Here is a 15,891-nt window from a genome sequence, read left to right as displayed (position 1 = left end):
TCATATCTAAGAAACTATTACCTAATCTAAGGTCACAAAGATTTACACCTATGTTTTCTTCTAAGAGTTTTATAGATTTGGCTCTTTTATTTAGATCTATGTTCTATTTAGAGTTAATTATTTTTATATGTTGTGAGGTAGGGGTACAATAACTTCATTCTTTTTCATGTGGATACCCAAGTGTCCCAGCACCATTTGTTGAAAAGAATATCCTTGTTCCATTGAATTGTCTTGCTACCCTTGTCAAAAATCAATTGACCATAAACGTAAGTGTTTATTTCTGAACTCTCAATTCTGTTCCATTGATCTGTATGTCTTTCCTTATGTCAGTGTCAGAGTTTTAAATATTGTCACTTTGTAGTTAGTTTTGACATCAGAAAGTGTAAGACCTCCAGCTTTGTTCTTTTTTTTTTTTTTTTCATGATTTTTTTTCCTATTCTGGGTCCCTTGCATTTCCAGATGAATTTTAGGATCAGTTTATCAATTTTTGGAAGAAAGTCAGCTGGGACTTTCATAGGGATTGTGTTGAATCTATAAATCAGTTAGGGGAGTATTACCACGTCTTTTAGTTTATATTGCTGCTGTAACAAATATCACAGTCTTAGTGGTTTAGAACAATACAAATTTATTATCTTCAGTTCTGGATGTCAATTCTAAAATGAGTCTTATGTGGCTAAAATCAAGATATCAGCAGGGCTGTATTCCTTCTGGAGAATCCAGGGGAGGATCCATTTCTTTGCCTTTTCCAACTTCTAGACGTGGCCTGCATTCCTTAAGTCATGGCCCCTTCCCCCATCTTCAAATGTATTACTCCAACCTCTGCTTCCCTCATCACACCTCCTCCTATCTTTGACTCTCTTGCCTCCCTCTTATAAGGACCCTTGTGATTACATTATACCCACACAGATAATCCAGGATAATCTCCATAATTTTATCACATCTGCAAAATCTCTTTTGCCATGTAAAGTAACATATTCACAGGTTCTGAATATTAGAACATGAGCATTTTGGGGAGGCCATTATTCTGTCTACTATACCATCTTAATAATATTAAGTCTTTCAATCTGTGAACACAGGATGTCTTTTCGTATATTTAGGTTCTCTAAGTTCTTTCAAGGATGTTTTGTAGTTTTCAATGTACAAGTCATATTTAATTTCTTAAATTTTTTCTTAAGTACTCTATTATTATTTTTGATGCTATTGTAAATAGAATTATTTTCTTAATCTCGTGTTTGAATCGTGCACTGCCAGTGTATAGAAATACAATTGATTTCTGTATATTGATCTTGTATCCTATAATCTTGATAAACTCAGGGTTTCTTTTTGGAGGTGATGAAAATTAGACAGTGGTGATGGTTGTGCAACTGTGAATATACTAAAACCACTGAATTTTTAAAGGGGGGTGAATTTTATGGTCTATGAGTTATGTCTTAATAAAGTCATTATTTTTAAAACTGGGTGTATCAAATGTAAATGTCTATCAAAAATTAAAATGTGAATTGCTCTCTTCCCCCCAGATAAGCCTCCCTTTTGGACATGAAGTTGGAGTTGGGGGAGAAGGGAGAAAAGTTGGGGACTACATGTGCCTGTGCTTTGGTACGTGTTCTTGTTTATTTCCAAATGGGGGTTCTAGAAGTTGCACACCCCTGATCCTGGTATGTTTGGTGGAAGGACTTCTCTTCATACCTCTTTTGTTCCTAGACACAGCAAACCCATCCCTGCCTCAGGGCCTTTGCTCTTGTTCTCTGCCTGGGCCACTCTCTCCCCAGATCCTCACATGGCTGGCTCCTACTTGCCATTCAGGTCTTGGTCCTGAGAGGTCTTCCCTGCTGAACAAATCAAATCTAAAGTAGCTTCCCCAGTCCAATCATTCTCTGTCCCACCACTGTGTTTGTTCTCCTCCTGTCACTAGCTGAAATTATTTTATTAATTGCTTGCTTATATGTTTTTCCTTTGTATAATGTAAGCTCTATTAGAGCAGGGATCTAGACTGTCTCGTTCACCACTGTATCACTAACCTTTGGGACAGGGCCTGGCACTCAGGAAATGATAACTAAATATTTGTTGAGTGAACAAGGCATATCATTAAGGAGAGCAGTTACAATTGGGTCTGACTGTTCTAGCTGGCAAATGAGGCTCTAGGGAAGTCCCTTTAAAAAAACAATTTTAGTGATATTAACTAGCAAGCAATTAAATGAACTCATAAAAGATGATGTGTTTGGACTGTGTTTGTATTAACAGGCTTTAACCACATTTGCCCTAGGTTTTGGAGCTGATAAAGTTCTTAATTAGAGGAGTTAAATGATTTACAAAGCTAGGGTGAGGCAGGCAGTATCGAGTGAACAAACAAAAAAAGAGTAATTGAGACCTATGCTAGATTGATTGAAAAATGGCTATACCTCATCTTGTATCTAGCTCCTTCAATCAAAAGTGGAGTCTGTGTCTTTACCTCTTGCAGCTGGACTGGCCTATCACTTGTTTTGGCCAACAGAAAGAGGGGGAAGTGATATCATGCCACTTTTGAACCTACCTCTTAAGGAAGCCTTGCATTCTTCTGCTATCTCTTTTGGAGATACAGTAGGGCTAGGCTGCTGGAGGATGAGAGGCAAAGTACAGCTGAGGCCAGTCTAGAAAAGCCAGCTCTTCTCTGACCTGCCAGATGATTTCACTCTATGACCACACCCAGCTGAGATCTCTGAGCCTAGTCCAGATTAGCAGAATCATCCAGCTGACCCATAGATTTGTGAGCAAATGTAAATATGTATTGGAGTTTTTATGGTTGGAGTTTTTGGAGTTTTTATGGTTGATTTTTTTTTTTTTTTTTGTGGTACGCGGGTCTCTCACTGTTGTGGCCTCTCCCGTTGCGGAGCACAGGCTCCGGACGCGCAGGCTCAGCGGCCATGGCTCACGGGCCCAGCCGCTCCGCGGCATGTGGGATCTTCCCGGACCGGGGCACGAACCCACGTCCCCTGCGTCGGCAGGCGGACTCTCAACCACTGCGCCACCAGGGAGGCCCTTATGGTTGATTTTTATGCAGCATTATTGTGGCAATAGATAACTAATACAGGAATCAAGGGAAGAACGAGTAATCAGGATCATGTAGTTTGAACTCAACATCTGGCAGGGTGACTGAGAGGAAGGAATAAGAGACATGTATGCAGGGCTTCCCTGGTGGCACAGTGGTTAAGAATCTGCCTGCCAATGCAGGGGACACGGGGTCGAGCCCTGGCCCAGGAAGATTCCACATGCCGTGGAGCAACTAAGCCCGTGCACCACAACTACTGAGCCTGCACTCTAGAGCCCGTGAGACACAACTACTGAAGCCTGCGCGCCTAGAACCTGTGCTCTACAACAAGAGAAGCCACCGCCATGAGAAGCACGCGCACCACAACAGAGTAGCCCTTGCCTGCCGCAGCTAGGGAAAGCCCCTGCACAGCAGCGAAGACCCAATGCAGCCAAAAATAAATTAATAAAATAAATTTTAAAAATAAATTGATATAGATATAATATAATTAAAGAAAAAAAGAGACATGTATATAGTGCTTGACCCAGGGGGGTCATTGCAGGGGCTCCATAAATACTTGCTGAATGAATTGGAGCTGGGGGTGGGGAGGGGAATGGAGTTCAGGGTTGAGCCAAAAAAACATAAAAACAAAAAAACATAAAAAACAAAAAATAGCATAAAAACACTTTGAATTCTTAGCTCCCTGAGGACAGGAGCCATGTCTCTAATCATTGTTTTCATCCTGATCTCATAGCATGTACTGCGAACCCCACATGTATTAGTAATAAAGAACAGGGGGCTCAACAAGCAATTGGCATTCTGCTCCAGGACTGGCTGGCTTCACTTGGTTTTGTAGAAAACTTTGTTATTTCTGCTTAGTTCAATGAAGGAAGAGTTCTATTAGCATTTTCTCTCAGTTTATTCCCCTATTTAGATGCCAAGTAGTTCTTATGTCTCCAGATTTCTATTTTCAGTTTGCCTATATTTGGAAAGAATCTATGCTTGTGCAGTTGGCAGTAGCAAAGTAATCTGGCAGCCAGAGGTTTCAACAGAGCCTACGCCACAACTTTCAAAAACTGTGCTCGCTTCAGCAGGCTGAATAACAACTTTAGAGAGATTAATAGCCAGCTATTAATTTCTGTCTGTTTGTACACTGGTTATATCTGCTAGGTAACTGAAGAGGTGAAACCTATTTTCTAAAATCTAGAACATCAGCGGTAGAGACAGCCTTCCTAAGAGAGGCAGAAAAAAGATGAACTTCGTTTCCCATGATGCTGTAACTCATCTGAGTCAAAATTAGCAGCTTTTCGGACCCCTTTTCAATCAAATTCATGCTGGGGTTCCAGGTTTTTGACCTGGTTTCCTTGATTAGGACTGCCCTCCTTCACATGCCCTGATCACTCCAGACCCATCTTGTCCGGGCTGCTTAAGAGCTAAGGCTCTGGAGCCAGGCTGCCTGGGTTCAAACCCAGGCAGTGAATTCTTGGTCAAACTGCTTAACCTCTGAATGCCTCAATTTCCTGAACTGTCAAATAATGCTAATACTACTACTTGTTGTGGGGCTTTAGATGAGATAGTCTACTCAGAGTGCCTGGCAAAGAATAAGTGATTGTTCAGTGTTAGTGATTATGATCTGATAAATTAATGAGCTGATAACCAGTTAATGTATGTATACTTTCCAGGTATAATATTTGCCTGTAGACTGGAGATTTTGTTTTTAATTTTTTATTTGAAAATAATTTCACATTTATAGAGAAGCTATAAGAATAAGAATGGAATATAGAATACTCATGTATCATTACCTAGATTCACTTATTGTTAGCGTATTACCCCCTTTGCTTTCTCATTCTGTCTCTGGGTGCGTATGTGTGTTTTCATATACATGTATACGTAAAAATCTTTTTCTGAACCACTTGAAAGTAAGTTGCATACGTCATGAACTTTTGTGCCTAAATATTTCCAAAGAATAAAGATACTCTCTTCCATAACCACAGTGTAGTTGTCAACTTCAGCACATTTAACATCGATATGATAATCTTATCTAATCTGCTGTCTGTTTTACAGTTTTGTCAATTGACCCAATAATGTCCTTTATAGCATATTTTTCTTCTAGTAAAAGAACCAGTCTGAGATCAAATATTGTCCTTAGTGGTCACATATATTTAGTCTCCCTCAATCTGGAACATTTCCATAGCTATTTTTTGTCTTTCGTGATACATTTTAATAGATTGTTCATCATTTTGAGTTTGTCTAATTTTTTCCTCAGGATTATATTAAAAATGTGCATTTCTGGCTGGAATACTGCATAAGTGATGCTATTTCCTTCTCAGGACCTCACATCTGGAGACACAGAGTGTCCAACTTTCCCTTGGTCATATTAATTTTTATCACCCTGTCAATAGTCTAATTTCTCCACTGTATAGTTACTACTTTTTCCCTTACAACTACTAAGCGATTTGTGGAGATACACTTAAGGCCATGCAAATATGTTGATCCTCATCAGATTTTCCTGCTAGTTTTAGTATTCATTGATGATTCTTAACCTGATCTATGCAAAATGATGATTTTCCAATTCCGGCACCCTCTTCTTATTTACCAGTCAGTGTTTGGTGTTCTGCTGTAGGCAAGAGTCCTCCCTTCTAGGTCAGTATTTGCTAATGGGTCCTGTCCCTAATGTGTATCTATTTTAGTAATTTTGTTGAGTTTATTAAATGTATATCTGTAAGAATTTTGGTCTTTCTTTCCTTCCTTCCTTCCTCCCTCCTTTTCTCCCTTCCTTTCTTCCCTTACTGATATGGATTTATGAATTTCTATTTTTCTCAATGGTTTATAATTCACTATTCTCCTTAATTGTTTTGGTTCTCAAATTGTCCCAGATATGGTCAGTGGGTTTTTGAAGTCAGTTTCTCAATTGCAAAGCTTCATAAAAGTTACAGAAAGGAGTTATGTTTTGAGTCAGAGGTAGGCCTGTATCACTGAGATAGTTGTATCACTGTGGTAGCCTTGAGGTTTTTCTCCAGATGAGACTAATCTTGCCCATTAATCTGAAAACTCTATACTGGCTTTGTTTTCTTTACATTCTCAAGAGGAGAGAGAACATTTGTTTGTTATACCTCCTGCCATTCCTTTGTAGTTGTTTTACAGAGACCACGACAAGCTATGGGATTCTTAATGTTCAGGTCTGCTCTGAGATACAAGGAAAGACTGGTCCTCTTTTCACTGGGGGCTCCAAACTCTTGGGAAGGGAAATTTCCAAATTACAGCATGATTATCTCCTTTTTTTCTCTCGAGGAACATTTTACTGTAAAATTGACGCTACAACAGTAAGAAAGCACCTGGTAATGTAGTGTCAAAGCATATTTATTACTCCTGCTACTTATTGTACCTCAATATTTATTTTAGGCATTAATTGTACTTTTTGACGGAATGTTTAAAGCTGTTTCTAAATCTCCATGTTAGGTGGAACTCATTTCTTACATTCCATAGGATCTACACTAAGTATTTTCTGGTCTAAAAATTACCGAAGCTATCTTTCTGTTGAAGTTTCATTAACTATGAAAATAGCTAACACTATCAGCACTTACTCTGTGCAGGACATTGAAGTAAACACTGCAGTTATACTGGTCTATGAGGTAAATTATTATCTCATTTTACAGATGAAGAAACTTAAGCACAGAAAATTTAAGTAACTTGCCCAAGATCACACAGTTTGTGGCTAAGGTAGATTCGAATCCAGTTAATATGGCTCTAAAATCTAATGTGCTAATCACTAAGCAGAGACAGGTGAAAGGGGTTGACATTTCTTGAAACTCTTGACATACCTGATATAATGAACAAATGCAACAAAGAGGCATCCCAAGTAGAAGGAGAAGAAGATGAGGAAACTGAGAAGAATGGATTTCACATAAACAGATCCTGAGGGAAGAGAAACAGCTTTGGTCAGGATGTCCTCAAGAGAAGAGAGGACCATGTTTGGGACAGGACAGCTTCATGGGCCCATCTGCATCACACTCATTCTTAAATCCTAAGATAATTCCACTCAAAGCAGCAAAGCTATTGGAGGTCACCCAGACATCGTCCATAAATGGCTGCCTTTCACAGTGATGACTTCATCAGGGAAGCTGGGAAGGGACTTCCTGTATACAACTTCATAATTGACTTCCCTTTCTTTCTGCAAAGGGTTTAGCAAAATGCTTTGATTCTCTCTTCTATCTCTAAGGTAAACATTAGTTTTCTTATGATGTTTCTCTGGAAGGATGACATTAGCACTGAATGACATGACTGCCTTCCTGACATAGGAATCTCTCCACTGAATCTCAGTAACAAGACTGACCTTTAATGGAAGGAACAATGGTCACTTTAAGGTTCTTTGCACGTTGTAGATTCCAGGTCTGGTTCTCCTTTTCTGGTAAAAAAGAACAAAGCCCAATGGATCAGATACTAGGTTCCTGGTCTCTGATCTGAACAGTTGTTTAAAAACTGTCCAGAATTAACTCTGGTTGCTGAGTTTTCTTTTAGCAAGAACTACGTGAAAACCTTCAAACTGTCTAATACTCTTTTCGGTTAAAACTTTCAACTTGGCCGTTGTTTGGGTGCATTTTGGTAGCACTAAGTGAGTCAAATGAGAATGCAGCCTCCTTTCTTGAATGAAGAAGGCTTGACCCTTCTTCTGATATCATATGGCTCAGTATGCCACAGACATCTGAAGAAAACAGCTGCAAAAATAGAGAGCTACTACATTTTTGGTTTGCATTTTTCTTTTTCTTTTTTTTTTAAACATCTTTATTGGAGTATAATTGCTTTACAATGTTGTGTTAGTTTCTGCTGTATAACAAAGTGAATCAGCTATACGTATACATATATCCCCATATCTCCTCCCTCTTGCGCCTCCCTTCTACCCTCCCTATCCCACCCCTCTAGGTGGTCACAAAGCACCGAGCTGATCTCCCTGTGCTATGCGGCTGCTTCCGACTAGCTATCTATTTTACATTTGGTAGTATATATATGTCAATGCTACTCTCTCACTTCGTCCCAACTTACCCTTCCCCCTCCCCATGTCCTCAAGTCCATTCTCTATGTCTGTGTCTTTATTCCTGTCCTGCCCCTAGGTTCATCAGAACCATTGTTTTGGTTTTTTTTAGATTCCACGTATATGTGTTAGCATACAGTATTTGTTTTTCTCTTTCTGACTTACTTTGTATGGCAGACTCTACGTCCATCCACCTCACTACAAATAGCTCAATTTTGTTCCTTTTTATGGCTGAGTAATATTCCACTGTATATGTATGCTGCCTCTTCTTTATCCATTCATCTGTTGAGGGACACTTAGGTTGCTTCCATGTCCTGGCTATTGTAAATAGTGCTGCAATGAACATTGTGGTACATGTCTCTTTTTGAATTATGGTTTTCTCAGGGTATATGCCCAGTAGTGGGATTGCTGGGTTGTATGGTAGTTCTATTTTTAGTTTTTTAAGGAACCTCCATACTGTTCTGCATAGTGGCTGTATCAATTTACATTCCCACCTAATGAAACTTAAAAGTTTTTGCACAGCAAAGGAAACCATAAACAAGACAAAAAGACAACACTCAGAATGGGAGAAAATATTTGCAAACGAAGCAACTGACAAAGGATTAATCTCCAAAATATACAAGCAGCTCAATATCAAAAAAACAAACAACCCAATCCAAAATTGGGCAGAAGACCTAAAAAGACATTTCCCCAAAGAAGATATACAGATTGCCAACAAACACATGAAAGAATGCTCAACATCATTAATCATTAGAGAAATGCAAATCAAAACTACAGTGAGCTATCACCTCACATTGGTCAGAATGGCCATCATCAAAAAATCTACAAGCAATAAATGCTGGAGAGGGTATGGAGAAAGGGGAACACTCTTGCACTGTTGGTTTGCATTTTTCTAGGCAGTGAGAATTTGTTTTTTTCTTATATGGCCATCAAAGGACTTACAGTTTACCGAGAACATTGGATGTTGGCAAAACTCTAGAGCTATGTAATTAAGAGATTAAAGAGTATATTAGAAGAAAATTCACCTAAATACTGAGGGAACGATGTTACACTCAACAGTAAACACTTTTCGTGTTGATCACATATGGCCTATCAGCTGCTGGGGGGGGTCTGTGTTTTCAATCAACAGCCTATTCCATTCCCGTGGTAGGTAGTGGGTAGTTGCCCATAACCACTTGTACTATGCCTAAGAGCTGACATAACCCCTGCCATTGGGATAAGTTGCCCTACTTTGCTCACTTACTGTCTTGAAAGTACAATTTTGGCAATGGGAATTGAGAACTCTGAATTTTCCTTGGGGAAATGATGACTACCGATAAATATAAGTGGATCCATTACTGCTCGCTACAAAAATGATCTTTGAAAATGGACCTCGATCTGCTGTATAAGATCATTACTTCACAGTAGTAAATATTTGTTGAGAAAAGGGCCAACTGAGTGAACTGGGCCAACTGGGCCAACTGAGGAGTACAAGAGTTTGAAAAGATTCAGGCACTAAATGGCATTTTGTAGTATCAATAATATCTTGAGATTTATTATTTTCTTCCCTTTATTTTTTTCTCATGTATGTCTCAGACTGCCTTGCCAAGCCAGTGCTGATGACCCTCACTTAGTGGGAACTAGCGATGGTTGGAAGGGGCCAGATGGGGCCAAAATGAGCTTTTGGCTTCCTTTCCATTCCATTCTGTTAGGTTTTTCTAAGTAGACACATACTCCTCACTGTTCCTTACCCTGGATGAAGAAAGATCCTCCACAGGCATAATCTTCAGGCTTTATCACAAACACCACATAGAACTGCTCACCTGGAAAATCCTTCTTCTGCACAAGACATAAAGATAGGGAGAAGAAGGGAGAAAGTCCATATAATGGTGGGGGCAAAAAGAAAGAGGAAAGAGAAGAAAAGTAAAGTTCACCTCTGCTCCCTAACTCCTTAGAATGGACTCTCACATTCCCATGATCTACTCCAGGTTATCCATAATAAAATAATTGTTATATCCAAGAAATTATGTAAATAGAGTGTTCTGATTTCAATCTGTCCAGTGCCCACTTGAGTGCTTAGAATTGTAGTAGACCCCATATAAAATATATGTCAACAGTCTATGTTTAATAATTTATATTTGTATATTAAATTCTTGAATAAACTTTATTTTTTAGGGCAGTTTTAGCTTCACTATATTAAGTTTTTATTATTTTAAAATTTAATGATAAATGACTTTCTTAAAAGTCACACAGTCAGCAGTTAAGTAAACAATTTAGGTTAGGGAAGCAAAGACTCAAGTCAGGAGACCTGAGTTACAGTCCTGGCTTTGACTTTCTCTAAGTAGGCTTCTCTGTGTCCCAGTTTCTTATCCATGAATGAAGCATGGTTGACAAGATAATCTTTAAGGTCCAGTATATTTATACAACTCTGATTTTTTTTATTATCCCCAAATTTCTGATATTATGTTTAACCCACTGAGAAAATGGCCCAGTACTGAATCATGGGTCCAAAAGAGAAGTAATAACTTATTGCCAAACATATTGAAAGTAGGAATATACTGATATGATTTGCACTTCATTAATTTAGTGTCCAGATGATGTAAAATCTGAGTTTCCTACTATGGTTATTTTTTTGTCTTTTTAAATTTGGGACCACATAATGCTGATGTGCTAAGGAAAAAAAAATACTAAAAATAAGAGCAGATATTTGAGATATCGAATCTGAGACATTAAAAATAAAAGCCTGACTAATAGAAGTTTTTTGGTCTGATAGCTAAATTATAATTAACCTCTCCTCATTCATGGCCTGCTATTCAATAAACAGTATCTCCTTACCTAGAGAACAGATCAAATTACAGGTACTCCAAGTAAGTACCACTCTAAAGCTAGGGACAGAATCTCTTTGAAAATATGCTGACATGATGTCTGTACATTTTTGCTATAAAATTACCATTGAAATAATAATTTAATTATCATACCAAAAGGGCAAACTTCTGCACAAATGTGGTTCATATTCCTTTGAACCTGTCCATTCTGTCCAGAGTTGAAGTTATGTTTTGGTTACAATATGTTTTTTTTCAATCGAAGGGTAGTTGATTTAAAATATTGTTTTAGTAGAATATGTTTAGTTGTTTTAAATGGATCAGATAAACTTTACCCTAAACCAGCATCCCCCATTGGGTAGATTGGAATCTTTTGCCCTTACTTCTCTAAGCAATCTGTCAGACATGTCCCACTGCATCACAGGTTCCCAAGATTCCCCAAGGGGAACGGAGCACCTGGTAGAGTAGCACTGTCTACTATCACGAAGGCTTTGATTTCAGGTGTAGCAATCTTTGTTTTAAAATCAATCAGAAAGGAAAGAGATTCAAGGCACACAGTGAGCGGTAATCCCTTAGGTTTTTCTAAGTCCGGCAGGTAACCTGACTGGTCCAGTAGGTAATCTGATTATAAACTGTGCACTGTCATTGACAATAACAACCACAGAAGCGATGTCTCACCTGTAGTGTGATGGCAGCTTTCTTGGTCATGGATTGATAGACACCATTAAATTCTACATTGTGGTCGAGATCATACACTGGGCACTGTAACATGCATGAGGGATAAAAAAGGAAAGCATCACTAATGTCATAGTATACATACCACACATGCCACCTGGATCACAGGGGAGAGGGTCCCTACTGAGCCAGAAACCATGAAGAGTTTTCCCCCAGAACAGTCATGAAATAGTCCTCCTAAAACTTGTGCCTTGTCCTCTGAAGTCAAGGTCACTTTATATCAAAGAGAACTGAAAAGATCATCTTAAAGTGTATCACACCTTTCCCATTTTTTATTTAACACCTTATGAAACAGAAAGGGCCTAATGACACAATAAAAATTTTAAAAAATAGAGCAAACAGTTTTCTGTTTTTCTTGTGCAGCCCACAAGTTGGTCTTCCTTGTTCTCTGTCATAATCCTCCCTCCCTCCCTTCCTTCCTTTGTTTATTTTGGTGAGGAGTCAACTGCTCTCTATCTCCCCAGATCAATGTCTACAAACACAGACTGCACACTTGTGTGCACACGATACTGTCTTTATTAGTTAGCAGTTTTGTCAGGAATATGTAGTATGAGGATGACATGGTGGTCACCCTTCTCTCTCATTTACCCTGGGACAATATAATACTCCATATTGGAAGGTTGACAGGTTATGAAGACTCACCATGATATTCTGGACTGAGACAACAGAGCATGGATAAGCCATTTCAGACACAACTTTAATGATAACTGAGTCCACGTCTTCAGGAAATTTGTATAGAAAATACTAAGAATAAAAAAAAGAAAGACAGGATTTGTTAATGTTAAGAAATGTTTACGGTCAAAAACTCAAGCTATTTTCCCATGAATAAGGTGGTTTCCTCAAATATTAAGCACAAAGTTCAGATGTAAGTCTCAGTAAGCCTCCAGTAGTTCGGTCAGCCGTTCATCTCTTGCATGTTGAGCGAATGCTCTGTGCGGGGCTCAGGCACTAGGAACACAGCAGTGAACGAGAGAAAGGAGCCATTTCATACGATATTGCCATATCATTTTTTATGGTTTTTCCTTCTCAACTAAACTTTGCTACACTTCATTCTAATTTTGACTTAAGAAGATGCCCCCAGCCCTTTGAATTAGAGATACGTGAAATGTGACAGGAGACAAGGTTTGCCTCTGTGGGGTCCTTTTGAAATATGAAGCTCCTCCTTGAAAAGCAGATAAGCCTGTTCTTCAAGAATCTTAACCACATTCCCACAGGCAAGAATTAGCACTAGACCCACCCTTCCCCTAGACTTTCTTGCCAAAGAATCTATTTCCTGGCTGGAACACAGGGAGATGACATTTAGATTCAAAGACCAAGCCCTACATCTAGCCTCCTGTAATATGTTCACAATTTTGGGCAGAAGTATTTCTCCAATATCGTCAGAATAAGGAAACATTTATAATAGACAAAAGTTACACTATTTACCTACTTAGATTATCAATCCACTGGAAAAATTTATTAACTCTAAGCCTTAAACATGTTGCTAATAATGAAGAAAGGGGACTTCTGCCCAGTAGTTATAAATATAGAAACTGGTTGAGAAGCTTGACATGAAATATACGATTAAAATTTTGAGGAAAACAAACAAAGCGAACTCCTATCCTAGGGCTTTAGTAAATCTATCACTTGAAAGGAGAAGCAAAACCCATTAAAACTTCATTTTGCATTCCCACAGCCTCTTTATTAACCTTACTCTGAGAACCAGAGCAATAAAGATAGAACTTTTTCAACAATCCAAAGCCTTCTGATGGGGAAAAAAATCATCTCAAGATTGAAGAGTGTCATTAACGCTGCTGTTTGGAAGTCTGTTCATGCCTTGTAACAGATGGCAACACTCTCAAGAAGCCACTCCGTTTTTGTGCTTTTATTTTGGAGCTTGATTCAAATACATATAATACAGGGCTCTTCCAAAGGTGAATACTCTGGAATTCCCAAGAGGCGTTCATGGTTCTTAGGGGAACCATACTTTGTAACTCAAAAGCATTATTATGGTTACTGTCAGCAGTAATGAGCATCACATATATGCCTGTATATTCTAGGAGTTGGTTTTGTGCAAGCTGTAGACATCTACCGAAGCCTTCTCTGTATACCAAGGTATCACTAATCGTTTTTTACCTTTAAATTACCATAAACCCCAAATAAATAAACCCCTTGCCTTGAGAATCTACTTTTACCAGAAGGAAGCAAGTGACAAGGATCCAAAGCAATGCCTGGAATTTAGGCTAAAAATCACCATCTTGTGTCCTGATTATCTATCCAGTTTCTGTAACCTGCTTCTATCTACAGGAATAGAGGCAGACAGTGGTGATTCAGGTTGTCCGAGTATGTGCAATAGTTTGGGTGGACTTACAGGAACAGAAAATTTTTCCTGCAGTTGAAGAGGATATAAAATATAGGCCAAAATGGGAACAGTTACGAGTAAAGTAAGACCTTCAGAGATGTCAAAGAATTTCTGTTTTGTTTCATGAGTTTGTTTTAAGTATATTTTACTCTAGTTTGTGATATATATACAAATTATTCGGGCTTTAGTGTTTAATACTTTTTTAAAATAGAAAGAAGCTATAATATATAATCATCACTGATTTTCAGTCTACAAAGTACATCACGACATTCACACATTTTATTATATTTAGTTATAAATAAATATAATGATATATTTATAAATAAATAATAAATAAATAAATATGATATTTCTATCATATTTATTATAGCTTTCGACAGGACTATTAGACCGTACTCTTTCTGCAGTTGGGGTACAAGTTTTCCCCTCTCTTTCTATATAGATATCTCCCATTGCCCCTAGTAACTAGTGCTTTCAAATATTTCATGAATTAAGTGGCTAATACTCTGAGGGCAATGGATCGTGGGACTTGGTCCTCTTCTGTCACTGGGTGGCAGCATATATGCACTGTGGAGGCTTTCACTGATGGGAAATTTAACTCTTCAAGGTGTGCTGGAGTTGGCTCTTGCAGGTCTGGGGAGCTGATTGTGCACATCGATTCCAAACTCTGTGTTCAATGACGTCACGCTGGCAGCTTGAAATCCGCCAGAGTGGAGGTATTTACACTGCAGAAATGGGCAAATGCTACAAAACAGGGCTTTCACTCTAAGAACCAGTTGTTAAATATTCACCAGCTCACAAGTGGTTGTAACAGATTTACAACATTATCCATATAATATGTTAATCCCAGTTTTAGTACGGTATATCCAAGGCCATTTTCGACAAAGTTGCATTACAGCCTACAGAAGACTTATAATAAATATCAGGACATTAAATAAATCTGTTTTAAACTTGCTATTGCATAAACTTCACTCTTTCAGAAGCTATGAGAGGAGAAAGGAAGGTAGCTAGAAGTGTCACCAGAAAAGCAGCCTAAGTCAATCAAAGTTTTCATCTATTTAGTCTGTTTATGACTATGGCCTAATGGAGAGCACAGCACAAATATCTAATTCTTCTAATAATTTTTGTCAGCATTCCTGTTCTTTCTTAATGACAGGAGAAACTAATTAATTTTACCCATAACACTGTAGAAATTAAAATCTGTCTCATTTTTATTGTACTTTCAGATCAATTGATTATTTTTGTATTTGTTTAGTGGTGGTCTTCCATTCTTTGTCTCCCCACCCCCATCCTGATTATAAGGTCCGTGAAGGCAGAAGTTGCACCTGTCTCTTCTTCATCCTTCTATCCCTGGCACCTAGTATAATCTATCACTGTACTTGGTACATAGTAGGCCCACAATTTTATGAATGAAGGTTGAGCCAAGGAACATCTGCAAATACTTCATGCCTCCCATTTTACACCAATTCAAGTGATAAGGTTAAAGGTGTGTCTAAAATCCCAGTTACATGAACAACATTCCAAAAGTACAAATATAACTCATGTTGTGAAAGATCGAGGGCAACATCACATGCTAACTCTACCTGTTACCATGGTTTCTTTGGGTAACACCAACAGGAAGAATCATGATAACCTTGAAGCCCTTCACTTACCTGGGGTTGAGAGGGACTGGCAGTAAAGTGAAAGGCAACATTTGTCCTGAGAAATATAAGGGGGAGAGGGGAAAGTGGGAAAAGTGAAAGAAAAGCATAAGTTAGCAAACAAAAATTGTTTATTAAAAAAAAATCTTAAACTAGATGCAAGGAAAGCCCTACCCTTTGAGAAAGGAGTTCTGGGCCCATAAAAGTGACAAAGTGTGCTGCATGGGAACTTGGTGTTTTCAACTCTCAAGAATGATCAAATTGGGGAACTGATCAATTTTATGTCTTTGTAAACCCATGAAGTCATACCTATACAAGTAAGTACTTTGTTGACTTTTATA

At 38.4% G+C, this 15,891-nt stretch overlaps 1 protein-coding gene across 1 annotated transcript in view; it reads right to left on the bottom strand.

The window, feature by feature from the left end:
• SIDT1 (SID1 transmembrane family member 1) overlaps positions 1-15,603 on the bottom strand; it is a 51,039-nt gene extending 35,436 nt beyond the window's left edge. The window contains exons 1-5 of the mRNA XM_027104925.1: positions 15,563-15,603; positions 12,211-12,313; positions 9,764-9,917; positions 7,338-7,409; positions 6,826-6,919 (exon numbers count right to left, since the gene is read on the bottom strand). Coding sequence (XP_026960726.1) covers positions 6,826-6,919; positions 7,338-7,409; positions 9,764-9,917; positions 12,211-12,313; positions 15,563-15,603 — 464 coding nt within the window. The remainder of the gene's footprint in view (positions 1-6,825; positions 6,920-7,337; positions 7,410-9,763; positions 9,918-12,210; positions 12,314-15,562) is intronic.
• Between the last annotated feature and the right edge of the window lie 288 nt (positions 15,604-15,891).

This window comes from Aethalodelphis obliquidens, unplaced genomic scaffold (assembly GCF_003676395.1).
Source record: "Aethalodelphis obliquidens isolate GAN/ISIS:26980383/991018 unplaced genomic scaffold, ASM367639v1 scaffold1, whole genome shotgun sequence".
NCBI classification, from domain to species: domain Eukaryota; kingdom Metazoa; phylum Chordata; class Mammalia; order Artiodactyla; family Delphinidae; genus Aethalodelphis; species Aethalodelphis obliquidens.
Note: the sequence above shows the minus strand (reverse complement) of the source record. Positions and strands in the feature narration are given on the sequence as shown.